This window comes from Saccostrea echinata, unplaced genomic scaffold (assembly GCF_033153115.1).
Source record: "Saccostrea echinata isolate AGI-Se365-2 ecotype Australia unplaced genomic scaffold, CSIRO_AGI_Sech_v1 ptg000025l, whole genome shotgun sequence".
NCBI lineage: Eukaryota > Metazoa > Mollusca > Bivalvia > Ostreida > Ostreidae > Saccostrea > Saccostrea echinata.
In genome coordinates this window covers 2,792,215-2,813,254 of record NW_026889774.1, presented here as the reverse complement: position 1 = coordinate 2,813,254, position 21,040 = coordinate 2,792,215, and the positions used below count along the sequence as shown (strand labels likewise).

Genomic DNA, 21,040 nt, shown 5'->3' with positions numbered 1-21,040 from the left:
TTTTCTCTACCTCATTTTTCTTCTTCCAGAACAGATTAATACTTGAATAGAAATATAAATAATATTCCTAATTTTTGTATAGATTTTAAGGAGATAAGTTGGCAAGATGTCGCATCACACCCTTAATCAATGTATACGACACAAATGCGATTTTAACAAGGTTCATGTACTGTAGGTCCTCAATCAATAGGTTAATGTTTTTGTTTCTTTGTACATAAAGGTTTACCCATGTCGATCGTTGGACAGGTTTAGTGATTGTTTCTTATTAATCTCAGCTAATGTGTACAAGGCCGCTGTGTGTGTATACTTACAGCGTGAATCACTACCTTGATTCTCAACACTTTTGAGAATCAGACATCCCGCCAGCCCTTCACACTTACCCATGTTTTTACCTATGTTGTGAGAATTGGATATTGATAAGAAAGCTGCCAAAATTTCCGAAACTACAGCGGAGTAGTTGTTGTAATCGCCATCTATCAATTCAGTACTACGAAAACCGATCGGATCTTCTGTACTAGCCTTAGGGTGTCTTCACGTGATAATGCAAAGATTGGGGGAAGACCCATAATTTACAAAGATAAGTGTTTCTTAAGCGTTTTTGGACACGGTACAATTAGGCGTGGGGAGGTGCTCCTATGTGTGTAACCTTATTTTTGTATAACTAAGGAGTAATTTGTGGTTTAAGTATATATTCCAGTGTGAGTAAATTTGTGTATCTTGGGAATTTTTCTTTCTTGGAAATGCAGCATAATAGTTGCCTTTGATCGACTGCAATCGGTCGTTTTGAACCATTAAATTTATAGTTCTTCATCATGGAAATAAGTGAAGAGCCAAAAGAGCGCAATGGGGTTTCCAACGAGGCTAACGATCAAGATAATAAACGTAAAGAAGGTAATTATTATAACAAGTGTGAGGAAGTGAAATGTGTATTGTGTTTGAGAATCTACATCGGAGTTGGAAGGTTGTAAAAATCCAGGCTCCACTTTGGTTCACTATCGCAGCTCTTCCTCTCAGTGATGACTTAAATAATGTCTTTTGACATCAAGTTCGAGGCATTATTATGCCGTAATCATATAACTCATTTTTCAGAATTCTAATGAATCTCAGTAGATGATTATACAGTCTTTAATTAAGCAGGTTTCTCTGAAGAACTATCATGGTTAATTAGATTTAAAGTTACATTTAGATTCCATCTTTCTAACATTTCTGTTGCGTTTATAAATGACCCCTTTAATTGGTCTTCTTTCACTCTTTCCATGTTCATTGCCTGCTTCAACATGCATAAGGTTAACGAAATGTCGCCGGAAGATATGTTGATATGTCCAAGAAGATAGTAAGCTCGGGCCTGCAGCGATGAACACTCTTTCTTAAAGGAAGATTCGTATCTTTATATTTTGAGGGAGATATGTTCAGAAAGCGTAAGTTTTGTACAGAAATTTAGGATGCTTCGTTTATAAATGACTATACCATTTATTTGTTAAACTTACGCGTTGTAGGCCATTGCTCTCAAAAGAAATAAATATCGATTAACCCCAAAATTTTACATCAAACGTTCCAGGGACATCCATTTGAATCCGTTATGTTCTATGTGGGGGTGTCATCGATGCATCGTTCCCTATATGTGAGCTTAATATCGAAGTATTCGACATTTTTATCGTTCATTCATTGATATTTTGTGGATAATAACGTCCAACCAGTGTTTTATTGCTCGATCTATTACCATCTATTAGCCATTAACTATAGACATCCGGGCAATACTTGTCATTACATCATTCTGTTTTCTGTGTCTTCTATACATCAATTTTTTTTCTTTACTCGCACTTTGTTCCTAAAATGGATTTTGTTAACTACATTGAGCATGTTGAGTGACCATGATTAAGTTGTACATACAAAGCATGGTCTGTATATTCCTGTCTCAGGCCAGTCAAACTCTTCTGTTGTTCCTAAAATGGATTTTGTTAACTACATTGAGTGACCATGATTAAGTTATACATATATACAAAATGTATGTCATATTCCTGCCTCGGACCATTTATCAAGTTCCCTTCAATGCCATTAATACATACATATCTTTAGATTATATTTAAAATATGCACAAGCTCATTTGCACTTGTATTTGCATTTCTACGTTTAATTCTGCATATTGTGCTGAAACCGCATCACTCTCTTCATTCACATCTGTCGTTGGCTCGCGTATAACCACGAGAAATACTGCATGCGTTTGTTTTAATTCATTATAATAATTAAAAGCCTGCGCTTATATTTGTCTTTTAAGGTAAATATTCCCTAAAAAGATCTAGAACTATTAGTTCCATTTCAAATTATCCATGGAATATCATGTTTTTAACTTTATGTCAAAAATTTTGATGTGAGCCCATTGCAGGTATGTCTTAAATAGGAACGAACGATAACTCTGCATATGTCTGTCAGAACATAATTTTTTTAAACGAGGTCAATCTATGCATTTTGACCATCAAAGGTATATAAAACAATTAAAAACAGTATGCATAGATATCATGTATTTCAATTACTGCCCAGACTTTCTCACAAGTTATGACAGATGACAATGTGTAATTGCCAGAGCAAGATTTACGAAACACATCCTTTGAAACACATGTTAGCTAATAAGTCAAATTCGAAAAGAACTTCAAATTCTTTACTTGAATAGATGTACAGTATAGGAATAATTTTTTCCTCACCTCCAGGAGTTGGTTTGAAAGCTTAAAAGTTCATGAAGCACTGATAAGGGAGATAACTCTTACTCTTCGGATAAATAGCTAATCCTCTGAAGAAATGTCGATTCCTGTCTTTTGACGCGCAGGGTATGCTAAAATTGAGTTTTAATTATAGATTAGATTTCTTTTGAAAAATTATTAATTACATGATATGTAGCGTTAAAACAAAGTTTTATATGTGTGAACAGACGGATGGGGAACTTCAAAATAGTGAAGTAACACAGTGAGCATACTTTGAACGTAATCAAAGATTTTCTTTTTTTCCGAACAGTACCACCTGTATATTATATTAACTTTTTTCACCTATGAACTCTTTCTAATTTGTTGACTGTGATCATCATGTCTGTCTACAGGAACATGGTTATTGTGTCCAGCATAACATAAGTTGTGATGCTTCCTTGTTCCTTTATTGACGCTAACTTCTGATGAGTGATTCGGGTTCTACAACTGACCTATATGTTTTGCTTCAGTTACGCTGATAAGTGGTATCTATTCAAACCAAACCTTGTCCTATTTAACACGACTAATTGTTTCTGTGATGGACATTTTTTTCAACCATTATTAAAAGTTCATCCGAAGAGGGGATTACTAATTTTGGAAGAGAACTCTACATTCTACATCATTTTTACTGTTATCTACATGTGAAGGTGTCATACTATGATGTTATGCAAGGTGATTTATAGCCAGATTTTATCTTCTTGAAAGATTATTTAAATGATAACGATTTTTGCATCTAAAATTTTTGCAACTAGATTTAATATCAGAGTTCATAGTGTAGGCACGATAGATAAGTTGTACCTGTAATCTACAGCATGCATTGAAATTGAGTGTAAGATCTTTATTTTGCTAAGGCTTAAGATCTTAAACTAGGGAGTTGTGAGTCAGGATTCAATGCGTCGTGAAACGGGTATCATTTTGTGGTGTTTGTTTGTTGTTTAACGCCCCTCTCAAGAATTTTTCACTCTTATGGGGACGTCAAAACGTGCCGGTGGATGGCTGCAAATTTATACCTATACTCGGCACTTAGGGCCATTGAGCAGTGAGGAATCTTTTTCCTGCCATCACCTAATGCGACGCGGGACCATGGTTTATACGGTCTCATCCGAAGGACCGGTCTCCACGTCCCGCAGTAGATTCGAACCAGCGACGTAAGGATCAGTTCTTTACTCCGCGACTCTAGAGCAAACGCTCTAACCACTGCGCCACATGAGCGACCAATATCTTGTGAATAAGTAATATAATAGAAAATTGAAGAAAAAACCTTTTTGGTCCATAATGATATATATTTATAACAACATAGCCTTGTTTGGTAATGACGGTTTATAATGAGGAACAAGACATAATTATGCATCTCCTTCAAAACAAATTAAGGCCTTTAATAATTGACAAATAAAATTATATATAATTACATCGATGATTTGTACAAAACATTATTCCAACGGGTAGGTAGAAAAACAACAACTTTTATGAATATACCACCAAGGACGTCCAAAGCAGGCGCTAACGATTCACCCTAGCAACAATTATCACCTCTGGATAATGGCGAACGTTTTGAGAAAAATATCAGTATCTGCTATACTCGGGTAAAGATGTCAGAATTTCTGTCATCCTCCGTCACAGAAAATAACAACAGACGCCCCAAAAGAGTACGGCCTCGCAGTACCTCTCTTTTCTTGACAATGTCCAACTCCAGTCAGGCGGAATGTCGACTGACCTTTTCCAGTAAGTAACTGAATGTGTGATTTTTGCTGCTTCTTTTAACGTTCTTAACGTTAATCAAATATAGACATGCAGATACCAAAATCGCAAAAAGGCTTCGTGACATTTTTCATGATTTTTAATTCGAGATGATCATAATTTCATCCTAGTATATTGATCAGAAGCAATATCGGTAGTTTATCCTCGAATAATGTCGGGAGATATTCCAAGTAGATTTGCGCACGTGTGTCTGAGTGTCTAAAATACGTCTTTGACACCATATGGAAAGAAGATCGTTTGGCTTTTCAACTCTAAACTTTTTTCAGAGACGCTAGAAGCCTTAAGAAAGAGGCACAACTTTCGATTTCGGTGCCACAGAATCAAAGCAATGAGTTAGCAATTAGTTGAATCCAAAATTTTGCAAAATTATGTCCCTCGGTCGCCATCTTTGGGGGAAACCCATGGAATCCTCACAGTAGCCTTTGTAGTTTTCTAGTTTATAACTGTCATTTGACTGAAAAAAAAATCTTTACCTCTTTTGTATGGATTGCCCCAGGATGGGGCTACTCATACATTGAAATAAAAAAAATTTAAATACAATAGATTTATATGAGCATGCAAATATGTTTGGTAGCATTAAGAGGAGAAAAGTCGTTTCTTCCCCTTTTCACCATTGGGTTGATCCTGCAAAGGGACACAACTATTGCAAAGTGTGGATTGGACTATACGGTTGACGTTAAACCAATTCAGGTTTGGTCTTTTCAGGGTCACTGTTATCGATATGTAGTAGAAAAGTAAAAAACCAACTGGTGTAAAAATATAAATCAAGCCTGAAATGTATTATCAATAAATGTTTCTTAGTATATGAATGTAATGTTGAAAAATGGTTTCCATGCAATAATGCATCGTGAGAAAGAATTCCTCATGTAACTCTCAATATTGTAAATGTCTGATGCATTAGTTTGATACAACTGAAACAAATGTCAAGAAACAAAACGCGATGTTAGAGAATTCTTGCCTGAAACTAGTCCAGAGTTAGCTCAAACCTCTGAACATTGTACAATAAAGAGTTCTAATTCCAGGATAGTTTTATGTAGTTAGTTAGAGTGATCTGCCCTTAGTAAATCGAGATCTGCAGGGAATGACAAAATCTGTATTAGACTTTAGTATAAATGCATTAATCCAAGGTTAGTAATTGTAATTGAAAACATTATTTTGTATGTATTTTCTATTTGTAAGTAAATAACGTTACCACTGATTTCTGTTCACTAGTGCATTGTACATCATTGTCTTTGAACATTTTTCCTGTACTGTGGTGTCCTACATGTCTATGTTGAAAATGCACTAGGTAAACTAAATATGTTACCTTCATATCATACAAGTTTCCCAAAATTAAAAAAAAACATTATTCTTTAAATTTGTGATACGTTTTGAATACCCCTTTCAATTTTTTTTTTTAATTTTTCATTGAGTAATGTTGAGTTGTTAAACCTGTATCAACAATGGTCGTCTATATAAACAGTTTTAAACCAATTATAATATAAGAGATCATCAGGAGTGGATCCAGTATTTTGTGTAAATAAGATTATAAATGAATGTGCTGTATTCGAAAAGTTAAAGACATGAGTGAGGTGTACACGGATCACTCATTTTTCAGCACGTACTTTTGTGGTATCCTTGTAGTGGGAGTTACGTATACGCCAGCTGCTTAATGGATGCAAACATGTATTTTATCCTCAAATGAATATATATGTACATAAAAGCTCATTCCTGCCTATTTCTACCAAAAGCTTTTGCTTAACTTTAATGTCTAGAAATTACACATGGCGGTTGACCACGATATTTATTTTACAAATAAAAATGCAACCAGATTATTTACAAGGCCAAAGGAAAACACTTTCCTGAGGTCCATTTAATGCGAACTTTTTTAAAATTGCTTAATATACACTTGTATGTAATACTATTACATAGACAAATTAAAAAAATAAATAAATAAACTAAGATATTCGAGAAGAATAAGTAGTTAAGAGTAGTGTTCACGTAACCCATTTGCTACGTGTATTTTCGTGGCAAGGTGGACCTTCATGAATGTCACAATTGAAAACAGTATCCTAATAAGAAGGTCTTACAGGTTCTTTGTTAACACTTCTTTATATCAATTAGTATTTGATATTTCATAGTGTTAATACAAGTTATTGTAGATGTTCGTTTTAGAACGCATCAACGCACTTTTCTGTTCAGTGCAAAGAAATATTTTTCTTTCATATCGAATTTTTTTTAAATAAAGAATTAAAAATAATCAACAGACAGAATGAATTACAGTAAAGCACGATTATACCAAATAGACTGAAGTAAATATATTCCAAAAACGAATCTATTTGAATGATTTTGTTACTTAGAAAATTTAAAATGACAAAATTTTACCAAAATCAATAACATCAAAAGGTACGACTTTTCAACACTTTACACAATCATTCCCCACGATTATTAAAATCCAGGTTTTTTTGACATCAGAGACGGCTGCTTTTTTCCAATAAGAATGGAACTCGTAAATTTACTTACCTTCTCACTGGTCATTTACAAAATTATATTGTTAAAACATTCTGATTGTACACACAAGTACTCTTGATATTAAAAAGATGCTTGAGTTTCTGATTGACAATATCTATATGGGTTTTGGAAATTAGGTCTTCCAAGAATCTGTCAGAATTTCCATGGGTACCAATTGTGCCCCGCGATAATCAGATGTATTTTTGTATTCATATGAAACAGAATTTATTCAAAAACCTGTTATGAGCAGAAGAAAACACTTCCTGGTATTCAACTCGACATTTAGATATATAGACGACGTATTTTCAATTAACAATAGTTACTTCCATTCATATGTAGATATATCCCAGTGAACTTGAAAGAAAAGATACCACGTAGTCTGTCACAACTGTTTCATATTTGGATATTTTACAAGAAAAAGACGTTAATGGTAACCTAAAAACAAAACTATTTGAAAGACGTGATGACTTCAACTTTTCTATCGTCAGTTTCCCTTACTTTGTAGCAGTATACCCTTATCACCTGCAAATGGGTTTTGTGTCTTTCAGTTCATTCGATATGCAAAAGCATGCTCTACGTTACAAACAATTCCTAAAATGAGGCAAGCTGTTGACAAACAAGTTGATGAAACAAGAATATCAACAGTCTCGTTTGAAGTCATCATTTCGAAAGTTCTACGGTCGCTAAAATGACCTTAAATTGTCAGAAAAATACAATCTATCATTAAGTCGAGTGCTGGCTGACGTTTTTCATACTAGTTGTTAGGCAATTATTTACACATAGAATTGTCTACGGATTTTTCCGTTTTCCCGATCATGACAAGGAGCACACGGCAGGTATGACCGGTCGGCAGGGGATGCTAACTCCTAAATGGCACCTGATCCCACCTCTGACTTTTTTAGAGGCCAATGCTTGCTCTGCTCCTGATTTGCGTTTTTTGATGGGCTTTTGAGCTTGATCACTGTTCGTTTTCTCCATATTTGATTATAAAAGAGCTGGTTCCATATTGGCTTATATTTCTTGGGCACATGTTTTTGCAACCAGGCCCTACTGCAAACAGATTGGTTCATTTGTTAATTGAAGATTTATGATCTAATGTTTATGTATCTGTACGCAAGATAAAAGAATATCAGTACTTTTTAGGGGAAAATTCGGCAGGTGCTTGACTTATGTTTATTTCATTAAATAAATATATTTTTCTACTTTGGTTTATCTCTTTGAGGAGGTAATATATTAAATAAACAAATTAATTTTTCTTTAATTCCTAAAATAAAATAATATGAAATTATTCATATATTTTTTTCTACGACGCATTTATTACATCATTTGCGAATCTTATTAAAATGTGTTTATCATTTGATGATAAAGGTGATAATTGTTTGTCCAAGTATCGATATTGTACAAGAATATTTGCCAAGCCTGAAGTATGATAATTGCCGCTAGAATATAGTTGCTCATTATTGTGTTTCCATAGTAATGTGATTTACGCAACGAACAAGTAAATAAGTGATAGACAATTTTTGAAAGTATATTTATCATGAATTGTTGTTATATATGCATTATGCAAATTACAACATGATGGCAAACACCCGCAAAGTCAGCTTTCATACTAAACGTAAGAATTTCCAAGTTGGAAAAAGAATATGGAAGTTATTTGAAAAAGAAACCTTTACCTTTAGCTGCAAATATAATAGAAAGAAATAAAGTTATATGTGAAGTAAGTGGAAAATAAAACTTTTTTTACAGCTCGAAGTGAAAAGTGCAGTGACAGATTCCTGCATTGCCTATCTCAAGTGCCATGTGGTTCCCTGATAGCATGGATAATACTGCTTGTTGGACTTGGTGGACTAACGGGCGGGCTTTTGATTGGTGCCCAAAAGACACGAGACATGCTGGCTAATGATGAGTTGTGAGTTTTCAATTTTTATACCGAAATAAAAAAAGCATTTTAAAGCTTACCTTAAGTAACAAAATGTACATCAATAGATATGAGATCCAGTGATATCTTTATCGTTTTCAATTTTAATTCCCATTTTTTTAAATTCATATCTGAAAATAACGTCTTTTCAGCTTGTGGTTTATTGAATACACCCTTATTGGTGTGGTGGTCAGTATGTTTGTAATCGGTACGCTCCTTCTCTGTGTCGGCCATATTTCCACCGAACCCACAAGCCGCCATGTTTTCCAGAGCACTAAAAAGAACATATGTGCTCAGGGGCTCAATATATTCGTAAGTACTCTTATTCATACAAGTTATGGAATAGATAGTTGTACAGTTTTTGGTTTATTTGTTTCCGTAGCAGGCAATATTCAACCTGTTTTCACTAAAGTTATTAATGTTTATCTTTTATATTGCTTGTTTTGAAACATTATTATACACTGAAAATATTTATTTGGGGGGTTAGAGTAATATTTTCCAAACATTTCTTGATTTTGTTCCTTGAATCTGTTGTTGCAGATAAACACACAGGTAACAAAACATTTCACTAGCAGTCAGAAGTTGCGTATTTACTAAATGATTATCTATCTAATATACTATTGTATTATTTTAGATATATGATGCTATATTATTATTTATGATATCTACATGTACTGTACGCATTTTAATCAAGATTTAACGAGTATTATAGAAATTTATATCTTACAATAATAAAGTATTTACAGAGAGAAGACAATTTTATTCATTTATTTGAAGAGTTTAAACATCTTCTAGAACTCTTTTTTTTTCTCGTAGTAAAAACGAAACCCATTGTTTTTTGATCACCTACAGTCCCCCTAAAAATTCCGCCAAATAACTAGAAACTTGACTTCATTTGTGCGTTTTTCGTCTTTTACAATCCATGAATCCATTCAAGTCCTGTGTAAGACCTAGTGCGTTTGTGCCCTGATATCATAATAGCACTGTGACTCTAAGGATCTTGTGATATCTCTACAGCTGATGATATTCTGTTACATCCTGGGCTTTTCTTGGATGGTGGCGTCGGTCGTCCTGGCCGTGCCCGTCTACCTCCTATCCCTCCTGTACTTTGTAGATTTCACAACCACTCAAGCCGACGGCAAACTCGTCAAGTGCATCAATCTAGTCCATTATGGTAATTTATAAAATGATCATGCTTAAAAAAGTGGTATTACAGACAAATAAAATATGCATTTAAAATTGTTTATCTACATCGATATATATTAATTATATAAATATAAAATATTGAATTTAAATACTGAATTCATTTAATCCTTGCTTTTTTATCCAGGCTTGGAGAAACAAGAATTTTGCGGCGCTGACTTTCAGAATTTTGAAAGAGAGGTAGGTTTAACATCATGTTAAATGAGTATCAAATTAAATGTTATCTTTTAAAATATATACCGTTCTATTAAAAGACATATAAACCTTTATACACGGCTGGAGTTTAAAACACTTGTGATTTTTTGCAGGGAAAACAACTAATCGTCAGCTATATTGCAGCACTAGTTTCATCTATTTTGATAGCTATAAGCTTGGTGAGTATATATACAGTCATAACAAACTGTTTTATGCTTTCTACTACTCACATGAAATGTCAGCTAAAACATTATATATTTAAACATTTGCAAAATGATATTTTAAGTCTCTTAGTTTGAATGTAGACTTGAACGCTACTTGCTAGCATATAAAAGTCTGAAAAATTATGAAACATCTTAAAATTATGTAACACCTACACCGAGGTTCTTGAAAGCATGTCTTATTTCAGTAGATTTTATATTCAGCACTTGTACTTTTCGTTTATTTTCTTTTTATGCGTAACTTTCACTTTCACTTTGCTTTGCCTTGTGTTTGTTTAGCTTCGAAATGATAACATTTGCTAATATTCCTCCTCATTACTAACAGTTCGTATGGAGAAGGTGACAGTCTACATTAAAATAGAGCAATATCTTGAATACATGTGCCAGGTTTGTTAAAAATAAATGGTTATTATATGGCGTCAACAAGTGTTGGGTTCCCTTGCCATTGATATAGTAATTAAGCGTGAGGCACGCATGAAAAAAGCACCTACATGTATTAATTGTTCATTATGAAAGCACAGGAAAATCATTTTGAATTTGCAACATTTTGTTGCAAATTTAAGTCGAAGTGGTGTGCAACCTTAAGCACTTGTAATGCGACTAAACGAGAATATTATGTTTGAAAGCAGAAAGCTAGAAGACTCTACGCGTGCGAGCTTTTTTCTATCGTTAATTTTAGTTGATTATGGTAAAACAAAAGTATTCAAGTTGATGATTTATAAACATTTTTTATAGTGCGAGTCATTATCGGATAGAAGCTGGGAATATTTTTATTTCGCACTCAAATATATCTTTCCAATATTTACTTAAAAAAGTAATGATAAACATTCCGTAGATTAACAGCTAAGTAGCTTTTTTTTTTAATTCAATGAACAGTTTATAAAATAGTTAAAGTAATTTCTATTGAAAGCCTAAGTGTAGGATAAGCAATTTGTTGATAAACATTTCGTTACACTATAAATAACTTCATAATTTATTAGGAAATTGAATAAAAAGTCTGTCTCAGTTTTATTTTAAGCTTAGAAATCTAAGACGTTACTGTTGAAGTTGTTTGTCAGTTCATATATATATAAATAGTACCAAAAAACTTTTTTTTTTTCAAAATCAGACTGCATGTATCCTTATTTTTGTTGTGTGTGTGCCCGTTTCACTTATTTTGATGAAAATTCTTTTTATTAGTTAATTTTTATTTTGATATCCATCATTGGTCATTCTCGTGTAAACTTAAGTCTTTGTTTCTCTTATCCTGTACATTTCTCATATCCTGTACGTTCTCACAGAAGGGCACTCATCCAATATTCTGATTTTGTTGGATTTTATATTCCAGATCCACTTTATGATTGCCATCAGCGCAAATCTTGCCCACCTTCGGAATTCTCGCGTTGCTACACTCAATGCCTATGATGATGACATGGCCAACTCAAAGCTTGTCGCAGACACCACCATGTAAGCAAACAACAAGAGTTTACATGACTATAAACGAGGCAGCTGTGACATCATCAGGTGGATGGTTTAATAAAGAAAATTTATTTACTGCTGAGGAATTGCAAATAGAAGACATATTTTTCAAAATGAGATTAAAAATGTACCCCATGATATTACATCATTTCGATTATTATAGCTGTTATACTGGGGTATTAACAGTAATATTGCCTGCTACGAAAACATTAAGAAACCAAGACACCTTGATGCTAAATGAAAAAGACACAGCCTTAAGAAGCACAGAGGAAATAAGGGCAGCAGCAACATTTCCTCTTTTTTTATATGTATATTTTTGAAACATTCGCTTTAAATGGAATTGTGCAATACATAGTTTCATATATATATATATATATATATATATATAATTATGTATCTAAGAAAAATTAGATTGTTGTTGTAAAATTTGCTTAGAAGGATATTTGTATCAGTAAACAATAATAGCAAATGGCATTACATAATTAGCTTTACATTAATACTTACGGTTTAGAACTCATGCAAAGGACTCGAAATCGGGATTCTTCAGGGTTTAAAGAAGAAAAGCAAGGGGGCCAATGATATTTTAAGAAATTCCATTATGCATTTTGACCAGGATTTGGTTTACTACTTCAATATTTCTAAACTGTTCTATAAATTCTCTATTCCCTCTGCTATGATCGTGATACCACGTACAAAGCATTTTCCTTTATCAAATTCTCGACAAAGAGCAATAACTCTATATGTAAAACATGATATATCTGCCTTAACTGTGTACAATGTAATTATTATGTAAATCATGAACAAGAACAGACAATAATTGATGAATGTCTAAATTTTACAATAAATAAACAAAAATCGTTTTCATTAGATTAACTTCTTGCTGTATATTTTAATGTCTTGAAAGCATCGGCCATTTTTTAATTGATCCAAAGCCAATGACCTCCAAAAAGTATTGAAGGACATTTGTCTCAATTGGAATATAAAACTCCTCAGACTTAAAGTGCATTATTAAAACAATCAGACGTGTACAATTTAACAAAACAATTTAAAGTGAGGTTAAGTGCAAAACGCGTTTTGTACATATAGTAACATGTGAAATACGTGTTCGTTGTTGTATTGTCAGCTAAAGGCATTAACTTATGTTTTGATTGTTTGAAAAATAAAACCTATTTGTGCCTGTTAAGATTTTTGTGATCTGAGAAGAAAATCACTCTTTTTGCAAAGGAAATTTGTTGATAAAATGTTTTTCATTGTTGAGTTATCAAGTTTGAATCTATTAGTTGATAAACAAATATCAGTGTTTTATTGTGAAGAAACATATATTTTCCGAATTAGTCAGACACAAACTCATTGTATCAAAATGAGGAGAGGTTGTTTATTTATATCCATGTTTAAAATGTTCAAGAATATTTACGTAATACGTAGTTGGTTCTTTAATAAATGTATAAAACAAGATGTATCTTTTTTTTTTACTCTTAGTACCTGTAGTACTTTTCCAGTGTTCCATTCTCGGAACATTTCAAAGTCGTTCTTTTTTTTTTTTAAAGTATGGTGCACAAATTACATGTATTTTCCACAATCATATGTGATGATAATAAATTGAGATTTTCCGTTTGCCCGACAAGGAGCACACGGCGGAAGTGTCCGGTCGACAAGAGATAATAATTGTGGACAAGAGATAATAATTCCTCCATGGCACCTGATCCCAAGTCTGATAATTTTAGAGGCCGATGTTTGCTCTGCTCCAAATTTGCATTGTTTCAATAGACTATGGATTTGATTACTCTTCGTTATCTTCATATTTCATACAACACCCTACACCAGACTGAAGCAGTAACTTATTAATGTAATGGAATTAACGCATTGTTTCCGTTAATTATGAGTATTTTCAATAGAAACTGGTTGTTTCATTGAACAGTCGCAAGAAATCAAAATTCACTTTAAACTTAACTTCTGAAATGTCTTGCAGAACTTGTTTAAATATGAAAACCCAAAACATTATGTATGAAGGATTTTTTTCCCCCAAAAGCATTATTCTTTTGAACATATAAATACATACGCTTACAATATATGGAGGTGTAAATTGATAAATTTTGAAATACATACTGGACGAATGGATCGGAATTAATTTTGTTAGAAAACAAGACAACGGGTTCTGGAATATAATGCCGATTATTCTTATAATTACTTTGTGATTTAGATTTGGAACATTGAAAGAAGGAATCAAATATTTAATTTATTTAGAACCACTTGTCTCCAGTGGACTAAATTTGGAAAAAAATGATTTTGTATTGAAATCGTATACAGAATACATCCGTGCCTTAAATTTAAATAAGGAGGAATGTGGCAGTCAGACGGGTTCGATCGCCGGTGGGCAGACAGCTAAGCTGGTAGAGCACCTGACTAGAAATTCAGGGCACCCGGGTTCGAACCCCAGTCTGGTACGTCGTATTTTTCTCCTCTCCCGTTACACGTCATATATCATATGTCATTAGCATTTCATACGAAGTTTTAATCCCCACGCCTCAAAAATCATTTGATCTAAAATATCCGATTTAGTCATATTTCTATGAAAACAGAGTTTTCAAAACTGGATATCCCTCTGATTCAAAAGGATTGTCCGAATTTCCGCATTAGAAATCAAAAGCAACAGTTCTACTGAATTATTGAAGGATGGAAAATAATTTTGCTTAAACGATGAGGGCATTCACTCAAAGAATATGGGACTTTCACACGTTACTTTTCTAGTAGGTGGAATAACATTTAGCGAGTATTTCATGCATCTTGGAATGGTGGTCTTTATTTTCCTTAAGGAGGAAGTTCTGCACTTCGTGGAGACCAAAAGAATAAGAAAGTTTTCACGCTTATGTGCCAACCAAAACTTAAGTAACAACAGTAGTGATAAACTCTGAATATGTTATTACTAAGGAGCTTGAGTTCTATTCAGTATTATTCATCCTCTGTTTTAATGCTTATTTTATTTCAGAATTTTGAACAAGACTGAATAATTCCAATATTGATAAAATTCATTAATTTTCTGTGTTTTGATTGGACAAGAACAGACTCCAAAAAGAATTTACACATCGATAAATTTTACGGCCGGAACTACTTTCTTCACCTTGTTTCTAGTGTAAACAATATGGCTGCCTCCATGTTCTCGTTGATTCTCTATTTACTTTGATTGTATAAAAGTCGTTTTATTCTCATTGCTATTAAATTAAAAAATATAGATTATATCTAAAATGCTTTTTTAATCACTTAAAATAAAGAAAATATTTTAAAATTTGAAAAAAAATAAGTTTTTTTTTATCGTCTGCATTAGACGTCATATGTAGCCTAATACATGGTACTACATGTAAAATGGAATCTGATGAAAACGAAAGTTTTGAGGCACCCCCAGTAACATTTGAGTTAAATTTATCCGAGAAAATGGATTCAGGAGAGGTTCTTAGTCTTCTAGATGTACTCCAGTCAGATGTCCAAGGTTTTGATGAGATGCTCTTGGATGCAGTTACAAACATACAAGACCAAACTTTAGAAGCAGTTACAGAAGCTGAGCTGCAACCTAGTACTACTGGGGCCTCACACATAAACACAAATTTACAGACTCCACCAGACAATTTTTCAGAGGTGACTACTGCTCAGAGATTTAAGACCTTAGAGGAACAAGATCTGCTGGAGATTGAAACTAACCAATACAGCAACTCGACAAAGAAAAATACCAAATGGGGCATTGGTGTCTTTAATGGTGAGCATATATTGTAAATAACAGTTTTGTTTCTAAGATGCATAATTCACCAATTCAACCCACTCAATGGTCAGTTTTGATATTAGAATAAAAAATCAAAACATGATCATTTATGGATAGATGGGTGTGAAAAATTTAAGCCAAAGAATTGTTTCTATAAGCTATAGTCTGTTTCAAACTAAATCAGATGACTCAGCACACATTCTAATACAGTGTAAACTGGTAGAGATCTAGACTGTCAATTAACAATGATTAAAAAAGTAAATCAATTTCAAAATTCAAGATTTAAAAGAATAAAAAGTAATAATCAACAATATTATTTCAGCATGGTGTATGGAAAGACTGAATGAGGTATTAGACTTGCATACAATTTCTGCACCTGTCTTGAATGAGAATCTGAGAAAATTCTATGCTGAAGCACAGCCAAAAAATTTGAGTAGTCGTGTGAAGAAAATGCCTCAGGAACATGCAGCTGAATACCACAAAAACTCAATGAAAAATGTAATAGCAGCTATCAACAGATATTTGAAAGACATAGGTAGATAAATTGATATTGTGAAGGACACTGAATTTAAAAGCTCAAATGCCATGCTAAGTTCAAAGCTGAAATGAAATATATGGAGATAACGAACAGTATTCAAGCTCAAAAGTCCATTAAACATTACAAAATAGGTGCAGAGCAAACATGGACCTCCAAAACATCAGAGGTTGGATCAGGTGCCATGGAGGCGTGAGCATCCCCTGCCGACCAGTCACACCCGCCGTGTGCTCCTTGTATGATCTGGAAATAACGGAAAAATCCGTCGACAATTCAGTGTGTAAATAATGGCCTAGCAATTAGTATGAAAAACGTCAGTCAGCATTTGACTCAATGATAAATTGTATTTGCTGACAAGGTCATTGTATCGACCATAGAACTTACGAAATGATGACTTTAAACGGGACTGCTGATATTCTTGTTTCATCAACTTGTTTGTCAGTAATTTACCTCGTTTTAGAAATTGTACATACGTAGAGCATGCTCTTGCGTATCGAATCAACTGAGAGATATATACCCCGTATGCAGGTGATGAAGGTATATTGCTGCATAAGTAAAGGAAGTTGACGATTGAAAAATTAAAGTCATCACATTTATCATAAAGCTTGGTTGTTAGATTACCATTAACGTCTTTTTCTAGTAAAATATCCAAATATGAAACAGATGTGTCAGAATCTGTGGTATCTCACTGGGATATATCATATCGACATAAGAATGGAAATAACAATTGTTTATTGACAATACGTCGTCGATTTATCTAAATGTCGAATTGAAGGCCACAGCAAGTGTTTTCTTCTTATCACGTATAAGATTTTGGACAAATTCTGCTTCATATGAATAAGAAAAAAGGTCTGCTAATAACGGGGCGCAATTGGTACCCATGGGAATTCCAATAGATTGTTGGAAGACCTGGTCTCCAAAAACCACATAGATATTGGCACTCAGAAACTTAAGCATCTTTTTAATGTCAACTTCAGAGTACTTGTGTGTACAATCAGAATGTTTTTTAACAAAATAATTTTGCAAATGACCAATGACAAGGTAAGTAAATCTACGAGTTCCATTTTTATTGAAAAAGCAGCTGTCAATGATATCAAAATGTCAACTTATAGCAAGGATTATCAAAACCTACAAAACATCACGTCACATTTCCTAATGATGATCTGATAAAAATTAACACCTACCTTTCAGAAAACAATCCTGTAGGACTAAGACTCAGAATTTGGTAATTCATTTTGTCAGTCGGGGATGTGAATTTCACCACCAATTATCACTAAAGTCTTTGAAATTTCAAAAGGATAAAAATGGCACAGAATATATAACCATTACACACGAGACACATCAAAAAACCACCAAGGAGGGTTAGAGGAGAGCTCTGAGGAAGCACAAGACAAACGTATGTATGCCACTGGTACAGCCATCTGCCCTGTCAAATAAGTGTGACAAAGATGCTCTGCATTCAGAATATCTCGATGCTCATGAAATTTGGTATTCAAATATGCCAGTGAAACCAAAAAGGTTTACTACATTTACGCCAGACATATGTAAAAATTCTACAACACAAAAATAAACAGTACATTCTTTGAGAACAACGGCCATTACAGCCACGAGCGACGCAGAACTGACAGACAGAAACATTATGCTTATGTCGGATCACAAATGTGAAGAGTCTCTAAAATCGTATTACCGTCGCTCTAGCGTTCAACAAAAAAAATTATCAGTTCCGTTCTAGGAAGCGTTGCTGCTGGAGAGAGAAACTCAGGCTTACCTGTCGTCCCAGCTCCTGCTCTAGGCCTACCTTATCCAGTCTGTCCACCCCCTGCATCTCTACCAGCTCTTGTAAACAAACCAAAGGGTCAATATCAATCGAGAGTCCCGTCTTTTAACAGGTTTTGGCTCATATTCAATGTTTGAGTAATGCCACTTCCATTTCAACCAGTGACGCTTTCTGTACTATAAAAAAAAAACATGTCAAGGACGAATACTTAAAAACGATTATGGAAGGTTATTAATTGTATTCCTGATATTTGTTGACTTAAACAATACTAGTTGATGTTTATTGAGTTTGTTTTATTGTATGTTTTCAAAATTAAAGTTAATTTTATCAATGTTCCTCAGGACTGTTTTATTTTCATAGTGCGCAATGTATTCCTACGCCATATACAAAAGTTGTAGCAGCATAATGCCGAGGAAATATTGGAAATATAAGAATTAAACGTTCTTTTTTCAGAATTTATCGATGTGTAAACTCACGCCTTTGTACTCACCAACTTTACATAAAAGTGCGAAAAAAGAACGTTTAATCCTATAATAAATTAAAGAAATTTAAAAAAAACTTTAACTTTGTATTGAACGTTTCTGCTTGGTAGATTAAAATTTAGTGTAATTAAGTCAAAAGGAATCAGGAAAACGGTGAAAAATTTTTTGTTTAAAGATCTTATTCTTATGGCCTTAGATATTTGCATGCTTTTTCATATAAACTTAATTATTTCCCTCAAGGAATGTTTACCAAAAAAGAAATTGTTCAGCATTTACTGAACATGAAAATCGAAGATTCTGTCAATTTTGTATTTACTGCAACCCTCTAAAACATGAGGATTCTTCGAATGGAAAAACAATCAAAACATTGCTCAAAGCGTAAGAGCAACTCAGTTTTAACAGGGCATCGAGTCGTAAGCAAAATTGAGAACAATAGGAACCCTTATTTAAAGCTATCCAATCTGATGAATTGATTGATTGTATATTAACGTCCCATTCGAGAATTTTTTTTACACATATAGAGACGTCACCATATACCGTGAAAGGGCTTCAAAGTTAGACCTATACCCGGCACTCAGGGCCATTGAGCAGTGAGGGTTCTTTATCGTGCCAACGCCTATCGTGACACGGGGCCTCGGTTTTTAAGGTCTCATCCGAAAGACCCGCGACTTTCACTTCTTATTCCGGGCGCTTGGCGAATGAACAGTCACTACTTTGTGCTTACGTCTCAGGTTTGACGCGGCGCGGCGAATGAGAATCGAACTCTGGCCTCCCGTTCACGAAGTGAACAAAAAAAGGCGGACATTTCGTGACGGCGGACATTTCGTGACGATTTTTTCCGAAAAAAGGCAGACATTTCGTGACGGCGGACAAAATGTGACTCAATACCTTACTGTGATCGGTTCAATCTGATGGAAAAAATTGTTTTTGCAGCTGTCTTTAAATGTTTCATACCAGCAGCAATTGAAAGCAAACCTCCTCAGCGTATTCACCATGCCGGATGAACTGTCTAATGTGTAATTTTGTAGTCCTCATCATATCTGCTTTGAAAGGTCTTGAGTGGGCTTTTTTATATGTAATTTATTTGGACAGAAGTGATTTAAAACTGTCCGAATGCGGATTTTCATCCTCTTCTTGTAGCCCTAAAAGGATTTCAGGCAGACTTTAATATTTATCCATTGACTACCATCTCTCAGCAAATCAAGTTAAAGCCAAAACGCTCAGGCTTAAATTCTTGATCCTGGGCTAGATGGGAAAAAATAGTTAACTGTCATTCGATAGCTTTTTGGGTACTGGTTCGATCTGGTGCTACTTCTGAAAATGAGAGACTTCTGTTTTGATTTCTGAGAGAGGATTGAGTTTTCTGTCTCTGATATAACGTGCCCCTGGTACCTGCCTTTGGTATTAAGATGTAAACAATCTCAGAAATAATATAAAATTTGAGTGTTTACATACTTTTCATTTCTATAATTGCATTATAGATTTACTTGCTATTTTGGTATAAATGACTAAAACAAGTAACAAATCATGGATGAGTACCATTTTTCTATATGATATAATATAAAGTATAGTTTTGCTTTTTCTAGCGATCAATAGTTACATTCTTTTTACATTCTTAAAAAAACTATTGAAAAACTGGTCATTCTTGTCGAATGCAAATAGAGTTTTAGCACAAATTCGTGAATCCTCATGGAAACTATGGCTTTACTAGTGATCTAGAGGAAGGAAAAGTATATACCATATCTGGATAAACGTTCTATACGTAAATTCAATGCATGTAGAATCCAAAGTATGAAACTATTTCTATGCATTATTTCTGTGTAACAGTACGTGCCTAAGATACTCCTACCCACCGTAAGAGGGGTAATTTGTTACAATGTAAAAGGTGAAGATAACGAACAGTGATCAATCTCATAAACAAATAAAGAATACTTTATTTTTCACATAAAAGAAGACGTAAATAATCGGGTTAGAAAAGTATTCAAGACATATCGAAAATCCCTTTTCCAAATTAAAGAGGTCTCCCAGCATTGCAACAAATCTAAACCCTCCAAAAGAACACAGTAAAGAGGGCATAATCTAAATCTCGGTGTACACTAGGTGAAACAACCACTTTTTTACAATATGGGAACATTATGGAAACATTTGTAGGATATTTAAATTGTAAGTTGTAAGAAAAGAATGTATTTATTGCAACTGTTTTTTTTTTATTATTGATTATTCTTATAATTAAATGTACATTGTAATTAAATTAATCAATGCGTGTCTACGAGAAAACCATGCCAAATCCAAATTTTATTATGAAAGGCATTGTGATCATTTTAACTGATTTGATAGTTTCTAATTAGCATGTGTCCTCTAATATAATTCAGTGTAAATACTGCCAATTCCCCATGTGTTCCAATTTAAAGGGCCTGTTCTATTTTTAGCATGGTTTCTTTTAAAAATATGAAGAAAATAGTAATAAATTTACGAATAAAAATAACAAAAAATTGCAATTTTATTCAAATGAGAAAT

General features: G+C 33.6%; 1 protein-coding gene across 7 annotated transcripts in view; it reads left to right on the top strand.

Moving 5' to 3' along the window:
* Nucleotides 1-13,431, top strand: part of LOC133191871 (neuronal membrane glycoprotein M6-b-like) — a 36,360-nt gene extending 22,929 nt beyond the window's left edge. For 6 of the 7 annotated variants that reach the window (XM_061327614.1, XM_061327615.1, XM_061327616.1 and 3 more), the window contains 6 exons: nucleotides 8,730-8,892; nucleotides 9,054-9,213; nucleotides 9,919-10,075; nucleotides 10,232-10,284; nucleotides 10,413-10,478; nucleotides 11,848-13,431. In XM_061327614.1, the coding sequence (XP_061183598.1) occupies nucleotides 8,730-8,892; nucleotides 9,054-9,213; nucleotides 9,919-10,075; nucleotides 10,232-10,284; nucleotides 10,413-10,478; nucleotides 11,848-11,970 (722 nt within the window). In that variant the 3' untranslated portion in view covers nucleotides 11,971-13,431. Of the gene's footprint in view, nucleotides 1-730; nucleotides 892-8,729; nucleotides 8,893-9,053; nucleotides 9,214-9,918; nucleotides 10,076-10,231; nucleotides 10,285-10,412; nucleotides 10,479-11,847 lie in introns of those variants that run through there. The other variant, XM_061327613.1, reaches the window with a different exon arrangement.
* Nucleotides 13,432-21,040: the final 7,609 nt, after the last annotated feature.